Genomic DNA, 18,540 nt, shown 5'->3' with positions numbered 1-18,540 from the left:
GATTAGATAAGGGACAGAAAATCCCAGAAGATCTAGGAAATGGATTGGTTAGGGGGAGGGCCCAACACCAGTCTTCAAAGGATTAGGAAGTTGATTGGTTAGTTTGAAAGTGCACGTGGTCTGCCCAAACCCTAGATAATATAATATAAGTTTAACAAAGGCTCTCTCTCTCTCTCTCTCTCTCTCTCTCTCTCTCTCTCTCTCTCTCTCTCTCCCTGTAACACGTGTTCATTCATGCACTCATGTGTTCCCATATTCTCTCTCTGTAACAGCCATGCAGGCCTAACAGCCAAGTGCCAGCTCCAAGCAGGAGCTTGTGTACTGAAATGTAGTGCCAGGTGGAGTGCAAAGACAAAGCTAGCTGGACAGGGACAGAGGCTAAATAGGACTAAGCTTTGGCAAGGCAAAGAATCTCTGATCACTGGCTCTATTTCTGGGCCTGATAAAGACAATGCTGGACTTTTTCCAAAGTGGAACTGACAGAGATGAGACACCAAGAACCGGGGGGCAGCCTTCTATTTCTATTCCAATAAATCTTGCAACTCTGTGAAAGGACCCCATTTTCATCGGCCACACCTTCCACCACATACACAGCACTCCCCTCATTCCCTTTTTCTTGGTTTTTTAAACATAGCACTTATTTTTAACTGTTACCTTATATTTATGCTTAAAACTTTGTGAATTAAGGTAGTCCAGTGTGGTTAAAATGCAATGACTCTGCTACAACTAATCTCCCACAGATTAAGACTAAAATCTGGACAAAATTCAAAGCAGTCACCTATCAAATTAGAAAATCAGGCAAGTTGAAACAGGGAGTCAAAATTTGAAGAACTGTATCATGTATAGTCTAAAAAAAAAGTTCCCCTATGCTCTTTCCTTCCACTGGTTAAAGAACAAGCACCCAGCAGGGAAATAGCAGGTTACACAAGCAATAAAAGGGAGGAAAGGAGGGAGGGAGGAAGGAAGAGAGGGAAGGAGGAAAAAAGATTTGGATTTAGAGATTAAGTGTGAAATCCCTATTTTTTCCCTTCTTTCCTTCCATTTCACTAACTATATCAAGTAGAAATAGTTTAAACACATTGATTTATGATGGAGCTAGTGAAATCAGATAAAAGAGCAAAATCCAGCTATATGTTGTGCACAAAACCCCACTTTATATATAAACATGTAGTTAAGTTAATTTGTCAGGCAAACAGTATTTAAAAGAAACCAAAGTGGCTACATTAATATCAAACAGAATTCAGAATAAGACATATTGTAAAAAATAAAGATGGATGTTATATAATGATAAAAGAATCACTTCTTCAGGAAGACGTAACAATACTAAATGCACATGTACCTAACTGCAGAGCTCCAATTACATGAAGGTAAACAGATGGAATTAAAAGGAAATACAACCAAATCCACAGATATATTTGGAGAATTCAAGATTCTTTTTTCAGTATCCAATAGAATAAGTAGAGAGAAAACGAACAATCAAAAGGTATAGGATGTAACTGAAAAATGAATTAGACTAAAATGTATAGCATTACATACTATTTAAAAGGCTATATATATATATATATATATATATATATATATATATCTCCAGCAACCAGAATGGCAGAACGACCAGAACGACCAGTGGCTATGATGTGCACTGTGGCAGCCGACCAGCCTTATCTGGGGCCCAATCAGCCTCTTTCCTCCCTCCCCTCCAGCCAGCCTGGCCCCTGATTGGCCCCCAACACCCCGATCAGGGGTGGGACTGGGCGGTCAACCACCCGTGGCCCCTCCCACACACCAACCTGGCTCGATTGGCCCTCATCGGGGCAGGCAGGCCAGACCCCACCTTTGCACAAATTCATGTACTGGACCTCTAGTATGATAATAAGTATACATTACTTTTACTTACCATCCTTTAAGAAATTTTTTAAAAATCAGTTATAAACTCCACTAGAGGAATTAATCTTTTGTTTATTATCACATCCTTTAAGACTAGGTAAGTGCCTGGTACATAATGATGATTGCTAAAATCAATGCCATCATTTTATTTTACTTATATTGCAGGAACAATAGTTCTGCTCCTTCAAATTTCCACAAGTTCAAATGATGCCCAATGTTCACACCAGCAGTGTGAATAAGTCATGTTACAATCAATATTCATTCTCAAGGGGTTCCCTAAAATGCGCCCTTCTCATCAGTAGCTAGGTGGAAAGGATATGGCTTACCACACATTTTTCTCTTTTGCTCACTTCTCTTTAGCTTTCCCTTACAGTTATAATGAGAGTACAAATTAACCAAATCTTGATTGTCATCTGAATTATCTATTTTTAAATTTTTGGTTAATTCCCACCTGATAATATATTTTCCATTGATTTTAGAGGTAGGGAGTGAGAGAGGGAGTGGGAGAGATGAAAAAAAAACATTGATGTGAGATATATCCATTAGTTGCCTTTGCACACACCCCAACTGGGGCTGGGTATTGAACCTGAAACCTAGGTAGATACCCTTGTCTGGGAATCAAACCCTCAACCCTTTAGTGTGCAGACAGATGCTTTAACTACTGAGCAACATTGGCCAAGGTGAATTATCTACTTGTAGATTCTTCCAATTTGCAAAGCAAACAAAAAATACCAGCCACTGTCAGAAGGATGCTTTTATTTGATTAACCTTATAAGATAAACTAATGTGCATGCTTTGAAAAGACATTGAACAAATACATATTCAGGGAAGGAATGATACTAAAATAATCTTACCTTTATTAAGTGTTGAAATATGCTAGAAACAGTGCTAAACACTTTGCAATCATTAACCTTACACAGTTATTACATTTTTCTCTTTTATAGATGTTTAGATAGATTAAATTATATATAACTATAACATACAGAGGTAGTAAGTGGAAGAATTAAGATTATAATTCCTGATCTTGCTGATCCTATAATCCAAAAAAATTTATGTCAAAGAAATTATTAGAGGAGGGAAATAAGTAGAAAAGTAGGGCCCATAAGTCTCAGTTGGTTTTAGTCATGAATAATTGTAGGACGGATTTTCGGATCTGTTTGGTCCTTACTCCATAGATAACAGGGTTCAGCATAGGGGGTACCAACAAGTACATGTTGGCCAGCAGGATGTGGGTGTGGCGTGGAACATGCTTGCTAAATCGGTGGGTGAGGAAGGAGAAGAGAGCAGGGATATAGAAAGTAAGGATGACACAAACATGAGACCCACAAGTACTGAGAGTCTTCAACCTGGCATCTTTAGAAGGGAGCTTGAAAACAGTACGGAGGATCTGTATATAAGACAGAGAGATGCATGCCACATCAGTCCCCACAATTAAGACAATGACTGCCAAACTGTAAAGACTATTGATGGAAATGTCAGCACAAGCCAACTTCACCACAGCCATATGCTCACAGTATGTATGGGGGATGATATTGGTCCTGCAATATGGCCACCTCTTTACCAGAAAGGGATGTGGTGTCATTAGCACTAATCCACGCAGAAGTGCCACTATGCCAACCCGAACCACCACAGAATTTGTTAGAATGGATGAGTGTCTCAGAGGATTGCAGATTGCCACATACCGGTCAAGTGCCATGGCCACGAGAAGCCCTGACTCCACCCCAGAGAAAGCATGGATGAAAAACATCTGAGTGAGGCAGGCATGGAAGTTGATTTCATGGTAATTGAACCAGAACACAACCAACATCTTGGGAAGAGTGGAGGTTGACAAGATGAGGTCTGTGATGGCCAACATGGAAAGAAAATAAAACATGGGTTCGTGAAGAGCAATCTCAGTTTTGATGATAAAAAGGATGAGTATGTTTCCCATGAGGGCAACGACATACATTGAGCAGAAAGGGATAGATATCCAAATATGCATGTCTTCTAGACCAGGTATGCCCATCAGGATGAAGACACTGGGATTGGTGAAGGCCGTGGAGTTAAAGTCAGGCATAATGATTCTGACTAAATGAAGACATCTCTTTCCCTCTTTTGTCCCTGGAGTAATCAAAGGCACATATATTCTGGTAAATATACAATATAGAATTATTCAGTGTAAAAATACAATCAAATAAATTTTAATTGCCCCTTGGTAAGTAGCTCTGAAATTAGAATTATTTCATCCCTCATTCCCAGATATTAATCTCATTAAGAACTAGTTGTAGTAGAAACTATCTTCTCCAACTGCTTACTACTTTGCCTTTGGCTCAGAACCTGATACTAGGTGTTTTCCGTCTGTCTATGGAAGCCAGGCTAAGTGAACATCCTGAAAAATAACACCAGCTCCTTGCATCCTAATAAGACAATGGGGAAAAACTTTCATATCATCTTCATTGAAAAGTACCCCTCCAAAATAATTATGGACTTTGAGACGTTTTGCATGAGGTATACTCTAAATTAGTGATGGTGAACCTTTTGAGCTTGGCATGTCAGCATTTTGAAAAACCCTAACCTAACTCTGGTGCATATCACATATAGAAATGTTTTGACATTTGCAACCATAGTAAAACAAAGACTTATATTTTTGGTATTTATTTTATATATTTAAGTGCCATTTAACAAAGAAAAATCAACCCAAAAAATGAGTTTGCGTGTCACCTCTGACACGTGTGTTATAGGTTTGCCATCACTGCTCTAAATCAACCATTTTCAACCGGTGTGCCAGAAGAATTTTTAAGACATCCAATACCTGACTATGTAGTTAGGGGTACTAACAGCTTTTTCCTTACATTGTCAAACAAAAAATGACAACAGCCAAAACAATGATAGCCTTCCATGTGAATGAGTCAAAATTATATTTATATATATTTTGTCAGACCGGCAATAGATACATTTTTTGATGTCTCACAGAATTTTCATAATTAATTTATGTGTGCCATGAGGTGAAAAAGGTTGAAAATCACTATTCTAAGTATATATTAATGAAAACAACATATAAAGGAATAATAAGCTCTCCATATTTACAATATTTTTAATGACAAAACTTTTTGAAATGTTCCTCCCTGATGAATTTTGGCCATAAAACAAACAACATCTAATCATCTAAATAGCTCTAAGACAGGAGAAAAGCCATTAACACACCCAAAGGGTATGCTGCCTGGATTTTCTGTTATCTCTAGGAAAATGTGACTTGAAAAAATATCCATGTTTTCATAGTAATTCAGATATGTAATTTAATGGTTACTCCTACACTTGGATATATATACCAGTATATCCTAAATATGTATGTCCTCAAAAGAGTTATCATTAAATATTTATTTTTACCAAATTTATATTGAGATGCTAACTACAGTACAGGAGCTTCTCACGATACTTAAGAATTCAGAATACACCATACACTTTGGGAAAGAAAGATTGGTGAGCTCTAAATCAATCAAGTAATCAAATGGGGTTTTTCCCACACCAACATGCAATTACAGACACCAGCTGGCTCAGTCATTTGCTACTTTTTGTGTCATAATATGTACCACAAAAAATGTTAAGAGTCATTAGCAAGTGTCCAGTTGCTGATTTGTATAAAATATTATGAGGTAACCTTTATCATTTTTAATTTATAAAAGAAACATGCACTTTACATAAGCTAAATTTCTCCTAAGTCACATACTCAGCATGTGCTAGAAGGATATAATACACCCTGATTCACTCTAAAATTTCACCATTGTTCCTCTACCACATGTAATCAAAATAAAGGGACAACAGATAGTAATGTTTTTTCCCAGGCATTATCATGAATGATTCTCATAGGGCACTTAGAAGCAGTAGGACATTTGTGCTTACTTATTGTTTTATAAATGTGGTGTTATGGATTAAGATGGTTTATAGCAAATCCATAAAATAATCCTAAAATCTTTCTATTCCAACATCTCAGTTGATTTCATTGTGATGGTCATTGTGAAACTAGTGGTAAGCATTTTATTTCTAAATTAATTATTCTTAACACCAGAGGACACATTTGCACCACTTCCTTTTCCAAAGTTGGTACCAGTTGACTGGTGCATGACATCCTAAAGGATGGTAAAGGAAAAACTCAAGAGCATCCTGATCTAACCTTACAAGTGGCTTGTTCCAAGTAGCAGGACTACACTGATTTACCTGTTAAACACGAGGCAGTCCAGAGAAGTCTCTAACTTATCTTCAGAGGTACCACACCGTCAGCCTCTGCTGCATGTTCTCAGTCTATTTGCAGCACAGCTGAGTCTCAATAATCCACAGTAACTTTAAATATTTATTCCTCATCTCTATGAAGCTCTTCCTCATACCAGGATGCTACAGTCTCCCCACTACTGCCTCTCATTTCTTTGGCTAGTTGTTAATACATGAGTTGTTAATGCCTCCAGATTAATTGTGTTGTCTTGAATCAAAGCCAGGAACTCAGTTTTTGAATCATTACCTGCATGGGAGGCTCATGCAGGTTTTATAGTCCCACTGGGGGGAAGCCCCAGGGGCTCAAACTCTGAAACAGATGCTTCTTCACCTTCTGAGAAGTGTGATACCTGCGGGAGAACACATTTTCTCTATCCCATGACATCAATTGGTTATGAAATTTGATGTGAGCGAGATTAAAGGAGATTTTTAAAGAAACAGGTTATTTATACAAGTGCCTCTGACCCCACTAGTTAGTTAAAATTAGTTCAATCAAACCTAGTTCAGTTAAAATGACGGTTGTAGTCATATAGGGGACTTACCTAAGAAGGCAACACGAAAGAAAGTAGTAAACTAGATTCCTGTGATACTGTCAGACTTAACATACATGGTTCTCTCTCTCTTTCTGTGTATAAAATAATCATGTGTATTCAGATATATGTAGTTCTATACACATATGTAAACACACCCATTCACACATATATGCATATAAATATATAAATATACACACATACGTACGCATAAAAATTATTGCACCTATACAAAGCATGGTGATATTATATATTATACACAAAATAGATATACACACCTATATGTATTTGTGTATGTGTGTGATTATAAAAATTTGATGTTCAGTAAATATTTAATGCCTAATATGTACCTGAGTCTATGTTAAATGCTTTGGAAAACAGCCCCCAATTTGGTTACTGTTATAATCCATTTTAGTTAAGGGTCTTTGAGAAACTAATGATAATGGGCCATGAAAGGAGATAATTCTTTCATACCATAACCCTTGATTTCTGTAGTTTCTTGGTTTTACTCTCCTCCTGCATCTCTTACCCTCTGGTTACCAGAGGTCTTATAGGTGCTTTCTGCTGCCCATGCATAATTGTCCCCTTTGAAGCCAGTGGCCTAAGCTCAGACTTACCCAAATTAATTTTGGTTTAGCATCAAGGCCCCACCCAGCACTTTCTTTTTTTCTTTTTTAATATATTTTATTGATTTTTTACAGAGAAGAAGGGAGAGGAATAGAGAGTTAGAAACATCGATGAGAGAGAGAAACATCGATCAGCTGCCTCCTGTACACCCCCTACTGGGGATGTGCCCACATCAAGGTACATGCCCTTGGCCAGAATCGAACCTGGGACCCTTGAGTCCTCAGGCTGACGCTCTATCCACTGAACCAAACCGGTTAGGGCAGCACTTTCTTTTACTTCACAAAAATTCAGTCAAACTGAATCATACACTTAAATGTAAAATTCAAAACTAAGAAACAAAAATACAACATAGGAGAAAATGTAGATGACCTTGGGGTTAGCAACGATTTTTATTTATTTATTTGTTTTAGAGAGAGAGGAGTGGAGATAATGAGAGGGGGAGAGAGAAACATTAATTTATTGTTCCACTTATTTTATGCACGCATGGGTTGTTTCCTTTATGTGCCCTGACTGGGGATCGAACCTGAAACCTTGGCTTATCCAGAGGATACTCTAGCCAACTGAGCCACCCAGCCAGGGTAGCAATAATTTTTTTGATACAACACCAAATGCATTACATAAGAAAAAAATAATGAGAAGTTGGACTTCATTAACATCTGCTTTGTAAAAGAAACTATTGAAAGGACACGACTATTAGTCACATGCTGGGAGAAAATACAAGGACACATCTGATAAACAACTCACAAAAATATAAACATATTTTAAATACAAGAAAATAAAGAGCCCAATTTAACAAGCAAAAGATCTAAACAAACACCTCACCAAAGAAGATGTACAGATGGCAAATAACACATGAAAATATGCTCAGTACCATATTTTACTAGAGAATTGGAAATTAAAACAACAGTGAGATACCACAATACCTCTATCAGGATTATCCAAACAATGTCAACACCAAATACAGATGAGGATGTGGAACAACAGGAAATCTCACTAATTGCTTGTGGGAATGCAGAATCATACAGCTACTTTGAAGGACAGTTTGGAAGTTTCTTACAAAACTAAACAAACTCTTACTTTACAACCCAGCAATCACACTCCTTGATACTTACCCAAAGGTGTTAAAAACTAGTGCCCACACGAAAATCTGCACATGAATGTTTATAGCAGCTTTATTCATAATTACCAAAACTTGAAAGCAACCAAGGGGTTCTTCGGTAAACTGCAGTATATCCAGATAATAAAATATTATTCAGCCCTAAAAATAAATGTGCTGTCAAGTAATGAAAAGATATAAAGGAATCTTAAATGCATATTATTAAATAAAAGAAGCTAATCTGAAAAGACTACATACTGTTTGTTTCCAATTTAGTGATATTCCGGAAAAGCCAAACCCATGGAGACAGAAAAAGAAATCAGTGGTTTCAGGGACTGAGGGGAGGAAATAATGAATAGAGGTAGCACAGAAGATTTTTACTGCAATGAACCTCTTCTGTATGACACTCTACATGTTATGATGTATTTGTCAAAACCCACAGAATGTACAATACCAAGAGTTAACCCTAAGTAAACTATGGACTTTGAGTGATATTGATGTGCCAACATAGATTAATTGATTGTAACAAATGTATCACCTTCCATTTCATGTGGGATGTTGATAGTAGGGGAGGCTGTGTATGTGGGCTCAGAGAGTATATAGGAACTCTCTATCTTCTCAACTTTGCTATGAGCCTAAAACTGTTCAAAAAATAAAGTTTATGTAAGTAAATGATTACATACATATACACATACTTACATAGATAATTAAAAATTTTAGAGAATGAATAGAATGTTTAATAAAAGAGAATATGTTGAATAAGTTTTAATATATCTATATCATGTAATAGTTTTTTAAGGTGAATAAAGATTGGATATTGATATTGGAGTTATCCTTAACATTTTCAAAATTATAAAGTAAAACTTAAGTGTTGAGTACATAAGTTCATTTAAATATATATTTCCGTTTCTAAAAATTTCAAAACCACTTACATTTGCCTGATCCTAAGACTTTCTTTTAAATACAAGTAAAGGAAGGATGAAAGGTATAAAAAGATAGACAACTTGGTCACACTGGTGAACTTGAGAGAGATCTTTGATAGTATATAAGGAATGGAAAAAGCAAATAAAAGTTAGGTATCTAGTGTCAAAAAGTAAACATGAACTGTCCACATTATGGACAATTATATAATTCATATATACTCAAACTATAGTTTCATGAAAAGAAGGCTGCAAAATTCCCACTGTGATTTTGGTAAGTATATTCAATTTACATTAAAAATTTTTTTCCTTTACCTTTTCAGTGCTGTTCAAATTTTACAAAAACAAAATAAAAATTCAACAGCATAATCAGAGAAAATTTATAGTCACTGTCATTATGAATAAATTGAGATGCTCTATATCATATAAAGCCAAGTTAATAACAGATGCTGCAGGAGGTGGGGAGCGAATTGGAGGAGGCAGTTATAAGATAAGTCCTAGGGATATAATGTACAACATGAAGATTATAGTTAATATTGCTGCATGGTATATTTGAAAGCTGTTATAAGAGTAGATCATAAAAATAAATTACTTCTCATCACAAGGAGAAATTACTTTTATTTTTTATTATTATCTATAGATACTAAACCTTTTGTGGTGATCGTTTCACAATTATGTAAATCAAACTATCATGCTGTACACCTTAACTTACACAGTGATGTATGTAGATTATTTCTTAATATAACTGAAAAAAAATAACATGCTGCATTTATCCTCAAAAGTAATCCTAGTTGTTCTTACAAAGTTTGGAAAAGAAAACTTATAATAGGTTTGTGTTCTGGTGATGGATGTAGGTAGTTCTGTTTACAAAAGAATCTACTCCCCTGGAGGTCTAGGAGAGCTTTGACAACCCCCGGGGGCAGTTTGTCACTCTACTGCTTCTCAGAAGGGAGAATAAAGTTTTTCATATATTGTTCCTGTATGTTTCCTTATGAGCATTCTGAATTGGCAACTTTATCTTACAGTTATTTCAGTAGTAATTTTAGACTTAGAGAACAAAACTATGTTTGTGGTTTTATGTTTGCTTTTATGTAAATATTTGGTATGTGAATTACACAATTTTAATAAAATCATAGCTTTCATTATATCTAATTTGAGCTTTCAACTTCATGTTACAGAATGTTTCTTTAAAGATATTTCAGTGAAAAGCATTATAAAAATATACAGATTTGTATGTCAATTTATACTTCAGAAAGCCATGTATTTGTCATATTTATGTTTTAAAAAACTTCCTAATTGCCTGAATGACTAAATGGTATTTAAAATGTCTGGTACCTTTGTCCAAAATTTTATCTATTGGAAACTATCAGCCATCCATGTTAAGAGTTCATAAGAAAGTAATTTAAAATTTTATATTACTAAGGTGACTGTGTGTACCATATTTCTAAATATTCAGTATTAAGGCTATACTTTTTAAAACCTTTAAAAAAAGTGACTTGATTGCAGAATATTCTTGTTGGATGGGAAAGTTTATGCAGATTTCCATCTGACCACTATAACTTCCATTTCTTTTTCTTTTCTTTTGTTTTATATTTTTTCCAAACTAAGATTTATTAAGGTATATGCTATTATTAAAACAAAACATCTCCTAAAATCTTGCTGTGACACATACTAAGTTATATAAAACCTCTACATTACTTAGAAAACTCAAAGACTTTGTTATAAGCTAAAGTATTTTTAAATACCAAAGAATATTTGATAAGCTATCTCAATCATAGTCCCAATTTCTTTAAAATGAAAAGAGATTTAAAATTTTCAGATACATACTTTGCCCATGATTATTATTCTACTTTTAGTTCCTAGATCATTAACTGCTAAAGCAAGAAATAATGCTGTCTCTATAAATTTGTACTGACACCTATATATCAGTTACTCAAGGTCAATGTACATATTTTAGCTAATAAATAATAGAATGAGCAAGCACGTGCCATTAAATATATATATATATACCTATTTATACATTTTGAACTTGATTCTAGGTTTCTAGGTACTGGGCAGACATGAATTAAGAAATGACCCTATACTGAATATAGACATGTCTCTCACAAAATAGCACACAATTGCCAGGACTACTTTATTTCATATATTAACCATACTCTTTAAAATAAATATGACACAATTTTTACCTGGAAAGTTTGTCTTCTCAGATAATATAGATTTACTTGAATATAAACAAGACCATAGTTCCATGGTAACACCTGTCTTGCTGATTAATTTTTAAAAAAATCATACAAACTCAAACATACATATTTGTGAGTACTTTAAGAATACTTTGCCGGATAATTTTGGTTTTAACACCGTAGATGATAGGGTTCATCATAGGAGGACTCAGAAGATACATGTTGGCTATAAATATGTGGATGTGTGGAGCTATGTTCTGACCAAACCTGTGGGTGATAAAGGAGAAAAAGGCAGGTGTATAAAACGCTAAGATGACCCAAACATGTGAGCCACATGTGCTCAAGGTCTTGAGTCTGGCCTCCTTTGATGGGAGACGAAACACAGCATGAAAAATGAGAATGTAAGAGCAGATTATCATTATGAAGTCCAGCCCACCAGTAAAGAAGGCAAGAATTAAGCCATATAATCTGTGGACCCTGGTATTAACACAGGCCAGTTTGATCAGGGCCATAAATTCACAGTAGGTGTGGGCAATGATGTTGGTTTTGCAATAGGGAAGCCTCATCAGTAAGAAAGGATGTGGAGTCAGCAGGATAACACCACGTAGGACAATGGCCAGACTCAAAGCCATGATCACTCCATGTGTCAGGATGGTGGAATGCCTCAGAGGGTTGCAGATGGCCACATATCGGTCAAAGGCCATAGCCAACAGGAATCCCAACTCCATGGTGGACAAAGAGTGGATGAAAAATATCTGGATGAGGCAAGCTTTAAAGTTGATTTGTCTGTCATCGAACCAGAAGAGACTGAGAATCTTGGGAACCACCGTGGTGCAAAGCATCAGGTCATTCACATAGAGCATGCAGAGGAAGAGATACATGGGTTCATGAAGACTGGGGTGTGTCTTGATGATGAATACAAGGACACAATTCCCCTTCACAGCCAGCAGATAAACCAGGCAAAAAGGGATGGAGATCCAGACATGAGCAGCCTCCAGCCCTGGGATTCCAAGGAGGAGGAAAGTAGCTGGGTGGACATTGGTTCTATTTGGAAATAACATTTCAGAGTCGCTAAAGCTGCTCTAGCCTAAGTGTTGTGAAATTATTTTCAGTAGATTGAGCAAAACATACATTCTCTGATTATACCTAAAATATGTGACACCTATTCTGACAATCAGTGGTAGGAAATTTTGCACCTGTTTCAAGTATGTGGTGAAGAGATGTGGAATTAGCCAGTAATATTTGCTTTAAACTCAAAATCCAAAAGATAAAAGAAAGAGTAGACTCTGTCTTAGGGAAACGAAAGAACAGGTCATGTATCGCATTTCTGCTCCACTATATAAATACCACCTAATAAGTGCTGCAAATATAACATGTGCTTATTTAAATGACTTATAATTTTATTAAACATATAAATTAATAAGAACAAAAGAGGCTGATTTTCAAATGAGAATTAGAAAGTTATTGCTCTGATTATGTCTCCAAAGCATATTTTTACCTATGAGGCCCATTTATTTAACTTCATTAGAAAATTATTTATATATAAGCCAATCATAATATAAAGCACATTGCTATTTTAGGTTAAAAACAATGTTATTAAACCTAGTATAAGTCAATTTATGTGAATATGATCAGATTGATAAGCAAAGACAAATTTGAATATATGGACCATTTAAAGAGAGTACGATTTTTAGTTTTACTTGATCTCTATGTTACTATCACGTTATAAAGTGTAAACTAAGCATCCAGCCATTTTTCCTAGACACATCTCCATAGTGGTGTCCTACTGTGCACTATCTCAGTATGAATAATTTCATTTATCATTATTCTATGTCTTAAATATCTTTACATCTCCAAAATATTTTGTTCAGCTGTTTATACTAGTAAGTCCATAAAAAGTTACTGAATGGCTGCCTTTCTTTTACCCACCATGTGTTGGATACCCTGTAAATGACCTTACAATGTAGCCACTAAAATATTCAAGGTTGGCACTGCAGGAGAAGTGTCTGAGCCTGCTTCAGCCCTATGGCTGGAGTCCATTTGTTGCTCATTATCTATGCTGCATAGAGTGTTAAATATTTTTAATTCCTCTCCTGTTTTTCTTTCCACTAGCAATGCTGCTGTCTCATGTAGTCCTGCTACCTCTTCATCTGGCTGGTATTTTTGCCTGGGTTGCACTCTTCTCTCAGAAGGCTACAAGACAAATCAGCTGCCTCCCACTTCTTCCTCCAGTGCCTACGGTCTTTCAAGAGGGTTATACAAAATGAATGCCTCATGTGAATGGCTGTCAATGGTCGTAAATGAGAGGACCTTTCTTTGTTCTGATTGGGCAGATGACATCCTTTGAGGGTTTTGCAGCCACCAGAGGACTAGCCTCAGGAACTAATAATTAAAAAGTCTCTGGGAAGGCATTAGGATCATAATGGTGATTATTTACTTATACTTTGGTGAGAGTAAACATATACTGATTATATAGGCAAAAAGTTCTCTTTGCAGCATGAAACTGATTTAGCTTTCCATAGTCCCACATTTTTCAACAGTAGAATTATGAGTCAGTATGGTTTAGAGCAGTGATTTTTTAACATTTTTCATCTCATGACACACATAAACAAATGACAAAAACGTATTTTTTGCTAACCTGATAAAAATAGGTATGATTGCGATTGATTTGCAAAAAATAAAAATAAAAATAATTACCTACCCTTTTGGATCCAAAGTGATTAAAAAAAAAAAAATCAGGTGTCTCTACTTATACATTGGGTTATCAGGTACCAAATATCAACAAATCAGACACAACCTCCTTCTGCGATGTGACCAATAAGAGACATCTCTATTTTATGGCCTATGTATTTATGGTTCAAGACAGGGTATTCACACCAGAAGGCTATTGTTGTGTGCTCTTGTCATTTTTTATTTGACATTCTTAAGGAAAAGAGGTCAGTTCCCTGACTAAATTGTCAGGTATTCCATATTTTAAAAATTCTTGCAGCATACTGGTTGAAAACTGCTGGTTTAGTTAGAGCAATGCTAATAAAATATTATCCATGCAATATCTGCCTCAAAATCACCTGATTGATCATATTTCCCCCCAGATATTTTCTAAAATTTCGTATTTCTAGATATTGTCTATTATATCAATTATCTTATATTATTTTCTTATCTTTAAAAGGTGGATAATAATATCTACTTTTCAGGAGTAGATTATTGTGTAACTGCGTACTTGTACTTCTTAATCCCTTTGAAATAAGTGGGAAATTATCTACACAGACAGAGCTCACTGTGCCAAGTGTCCTAACAGACTTAGTCTGACCACACAAAAGGAGCAGAGACTCCATCACTGTTGCAGGTGTTAAGCCTGCTACCTGCTACCTACTTTTCTTCCTCCCCTGAGGAACAAACTGAGATTTGCATTTGATACTTCAAAGTATATAATGGGAAATTTTGGAATTTTATTTGAGAGTTAAATTTCTTTTTCTTTATCTTTTCTAAAAAATGAAAACTGTGCCCTGCCTGTGTGGCTCAGCAGTTGAGCACTGACCCATGAACCAAGAGGTCACTGGTTCCATTCCTGCTCAGGGCACATGCCCAGGTTGTGGGCTTAATCCTCAGTAGGGGGTGTGCAGGAGGCAGCCAATTGGTGTTGCTTCTCTCTCATAGAGGTTTCTATCTCCATATCCATATCCCTTACTCTCTCTCTAAAAAATCAATAAAAACATTCTAAAAAACTGAAACCTGCCCTTTTAACATCTACTTAAAGATATAATTAACAACATAAACTGATGAACAAAAGATAGATCTAGAGACATAGAATCATAGAACAGACTTGTCAAACCTCAGAGGGAAGGCAGGGGAGGGTGGGTGGGGGTAGGGGTCGTTGAGGGGGTAAGACATCAACTTGTATGCACATAAGCATAACCAAAGGACACAGACAATAAGTGGGGGTGGGATGAAGGCTGGGGCTGGGAGGCAGGGGCAGGCTGGGAGAGAACAATGGAGGAAAGGGGACATATGTAATACTTTCAGCAATCTCTATATATAAAGAGCCAGGGTCTGTAACATCCAAAATGACCAAAAGCTCAACCAAACACTGGAAGTTAGTTCTGCAGTACGTGCCGTGGGCGCCGCAGTGACCCAGCACTGATCGCCAAGGGGGCTGTGGATCAGGACCTGAGAGAGTCCCAAGGGGACAAGCAGTGTCTGATCCGCAGCCCCCATGGCACTCAGTGCTGGGTCGCTGCGGTGGAAGTCAGCACTGACTGCTGCTGCTGTGGGTGCGGTTACCCAGCACTGATTGCTGAGGGGGCTGTGGATCAGGCCTGGAGAGAGGCCTGGAGAGAGAAGCAGGGTCTAATCTACAGCCTCCGTGGCAGCTGTCGATCAGCTCTTGCTTCTCTTTCTCTCTGGGCCTCACCAGCAGCCTTGCTGATCAGCCCCGCCTCTCTAATCAGCTCCAGAGATAGGCCCGGAAATAGGCCCAGAGAAGCTGACTGGCATAGAAACTGACCAATCAGAACTAAATCTGGGTGAAGTGCGAGGAGTTAATGGCTGCCTAGGAGGCGGAGCTTTTGACTCTGACTGGCATAGAAACTGACCAATCAAAACCTAATCTGAGTGAACTACAAAGGCAGAACCTAAGGTGGTGGCTGAGGAGGAGTTTTAAGGGCAACAGCTGTTTAGTGTAAGGAGTAAGAAAGCGGTTCAATTTTTTAATGATCGGTTTAGCACTATAGTGCATATGGCTGGCTATTAGTCCAGATATAGGTATGTGTTTTTGTCTGCCAAGAGCATCTCCTCCTGCTGAAAAGGCTCCCCCACCCCCTTTTAAGCAATCCTATCCTATATAATCTATCTATACTAATAAAAGGGTAATATGCTAATTAGACCGGGTCGACTGGCTTTCTTCCAGATGTCCAACTTGGTTCTGGACAAAACCATGGTGGTGGGGCCGAGGCAGAGGCAGTTAGGGGTGATCAGACTGGCAGGGGAGGGCAGTTGGGGGCAAGATTAGGCTGGTAGGGGAGGGCAGTTAGGGGCAAGATTAGGCTGGTAGGGGAGGGCAGTTAGGGGCGATAAGGCAGAGGGGTTAGGGCAGGGGTGGGCAAACTTTTTGACTCGAGGGCCACAATGGATTCTTAAACTGGACCGGAGGGCCAGAACAAAAGCATGGATGGAGTGTTTATGTGAACTAATATAAATTCAAAGTAAACATCATTACATAAAAGGGTACGGTCTTTTATTTCAATAGTTTTATTCATTTCAATTGGGCCGGATCCGGCCCGTGGGCCGTAGTTTGCCCATGGCTGGGTTAGGGGCAATCAGGCAGGTAAGCAGAGGCAATTAGGTGCGATCAGGCAGGTAGGCAGGTGAGCGGTTAGGAGCCAGTTGTCCCAGATTGCGAGAGGAATGTTCGGCTGCCAGTTTAGGACATCCTACAAGGGGTCCCCGATTGGAGAGGGTGCAGGCTGGGCTGAGGGACACCTCCTTCCCCCGCACGAATTTTGTGCACTGGGCCTCTAGTAAAGAATAATAATTAAAAAAAAAAAAAAGATATGCTGGCTTCCTTTTGGAGCCATACAGAAAAAGGTATATCTACTCCTTATTATGGTCCTTTAAATATGTGAAGACATCTATAAATGTCTTTAGGCTATGCTGTGTTTTTATTTTAAAGAGATGATGTGTATATCCCTAATCATCTCATTTTCCTTGATATTTTCCAATTTTTTCACATTCTTAAAAGAAGGGTGCTTTAGCAGAATGTGCTGGATCACAGACAGGGAAGCAATTTACATTCCTGTGATCCCTACTTGAGATATGTTGCTTCACAAAAATTGTAGAGACTTTCTCCAACATTTATTATCATATCAGAAGCCTTTGTGATATACCTATGGTAAATATTTCCAGCTGTCTTATCCTAGAACATAGTTGCTGAATGATTTCACCTTAATTATGAGAGGTAGGTATAAAACTGGTAAATATTAAACTGCTTTATGAGAGTGATTCAAAAAAGCCATAATGCTTTCAATAGGAAATACAGGTTATAATAATAGAAAAACATTGTCATTTACACCTGAGAGCTAATTTTTAATTGCATCTTGAATTTCATGGCCTATATACGGGAGAAAATAAAATCAAAACAAGAATTAAAGTCAGTAAACTGCAACTCAAAATAGGCATTGTTGTGTGCCTAGAAGATTCGTGGTGTAATTATTTGTAATCCATATTAGACTTAGACTAAAGGGGACCTTACACTTAATGCATACATGCAATTGCAGTTAAATTTCTTAACAGCATCATTCCTGAGTCTAATCAGAAATCAGGTATTAAGGTCAGAACTATTTCTAAAATTATTTTTCTTAATCCCAGAAGCTATCCAATGAAGTCTTAATCCAAATACACATAGAAATGTCAAATGTCTAGTCACCCAGAGAACATGGCATTTCAACTACTTCAGCTAACTCCATGGGTTTTGTTTGTTTGTTTGGTTGGTTTGTTATTGAATGATTCAGACTCAGATTTGTAATTTAATGTTTTCATTGTATTATCATAAATTGCCACATGAACACACTTTTTTTTAAAAAAAGCTTAATTTCACAACATATTTGGCATTATCTTACTAACTTTACTCTCTATTTTCAATCATAATAAAAACAATAAGAGTAGCCAATATTTATGTTATGTTTACTATGAATCAGATATTGTGATTAGTGCTATAATTGTATCAGTGGTTCCTAACAAAGTTGATGAACTTTAAGGAGCAATTTAGAAATTTCTTGGTGTGGTTTTGTCATTGTCACAATTTGGGAAGCACTATTAAATTTAGTAAATGTAAACCAGAGAGAATCCTCATGCAATACATAATTCCTCCATACTTCCAACCCTCCACAAATGTTCTGTATCTGAGAGAAATTTCAGATCCTCAACTGAACATTGTGTAGTAAAAAATACTTTATATATTATGCTAAGGGAAATAAGCCAGTCAGAGAAAGACAAAAACCATGTGATTTCACTCATATGTGGAATCTAATGAACAAACTGCACTAAGAAGCAAAATAGAGACA

The 18,540-nt window shown here is 36.9% G+C and overlaps 2 protein-coding genes across 2 annotated transcripts; both read right to left on the bottom strand.

Moving 5' to 3' along the window:
• Nucleotides 1–2,992: 2,992 nt before the first annotated feature.
• On the bottom strand, nucleotides 2,993–3,940 carry LOC308524094 (olfactory receptor 52E4-like; the record flags this gene model as incomplete). The annotated part of the gene is made up of 1 exon (XM_081098246.1): nucleotides 2,993–3,940. The coding sequence occupies one exon, from the start codon at nucleotides 3,938–3,940 to the stop codon at nucleotides 2,993–2,995; it is 948 nt and encodes a 315-aa protein (XP_080954372.1).
• A 7,658-nt stretch (nucleotides 3,941–11,598) lies between these two features.
• Nucleotides 11,599–12,543, bottom strand: LOC308524108 (olfactory receptor 52K2-like; the record flags this gene model as incomplete). Its single annotated transcript, XM_081098259.1, has 1 exon — nucleotides 11,599–12,543. The coding sequence occupies one exon, from the start codon at nucleotides 12,541–12,543 to the stop codon at nucleotides 11,599–11,601; it is 945 nt and encodes a 314-aa protein (XP_080954385.1).
• Between the last annotated feature and the right edge of the window lie 5,997 nt (nucleotides 12,544–18,540).

Source organism: Myotis nattereri (genome assembly GCF_964212035.1).
Source record: "Myotis nattereri genome assembly, chromosome: 9".
NCBI classification, from domain to species: Eukaryota; Metazoa; Chordata; class Mammalia; order Chiroptera; family Vespertilionidae; genus Myotis; species Myotis nattereri.
This window is presented reverse-complemented; position numbering and strand designations above follow the sequence as displayed.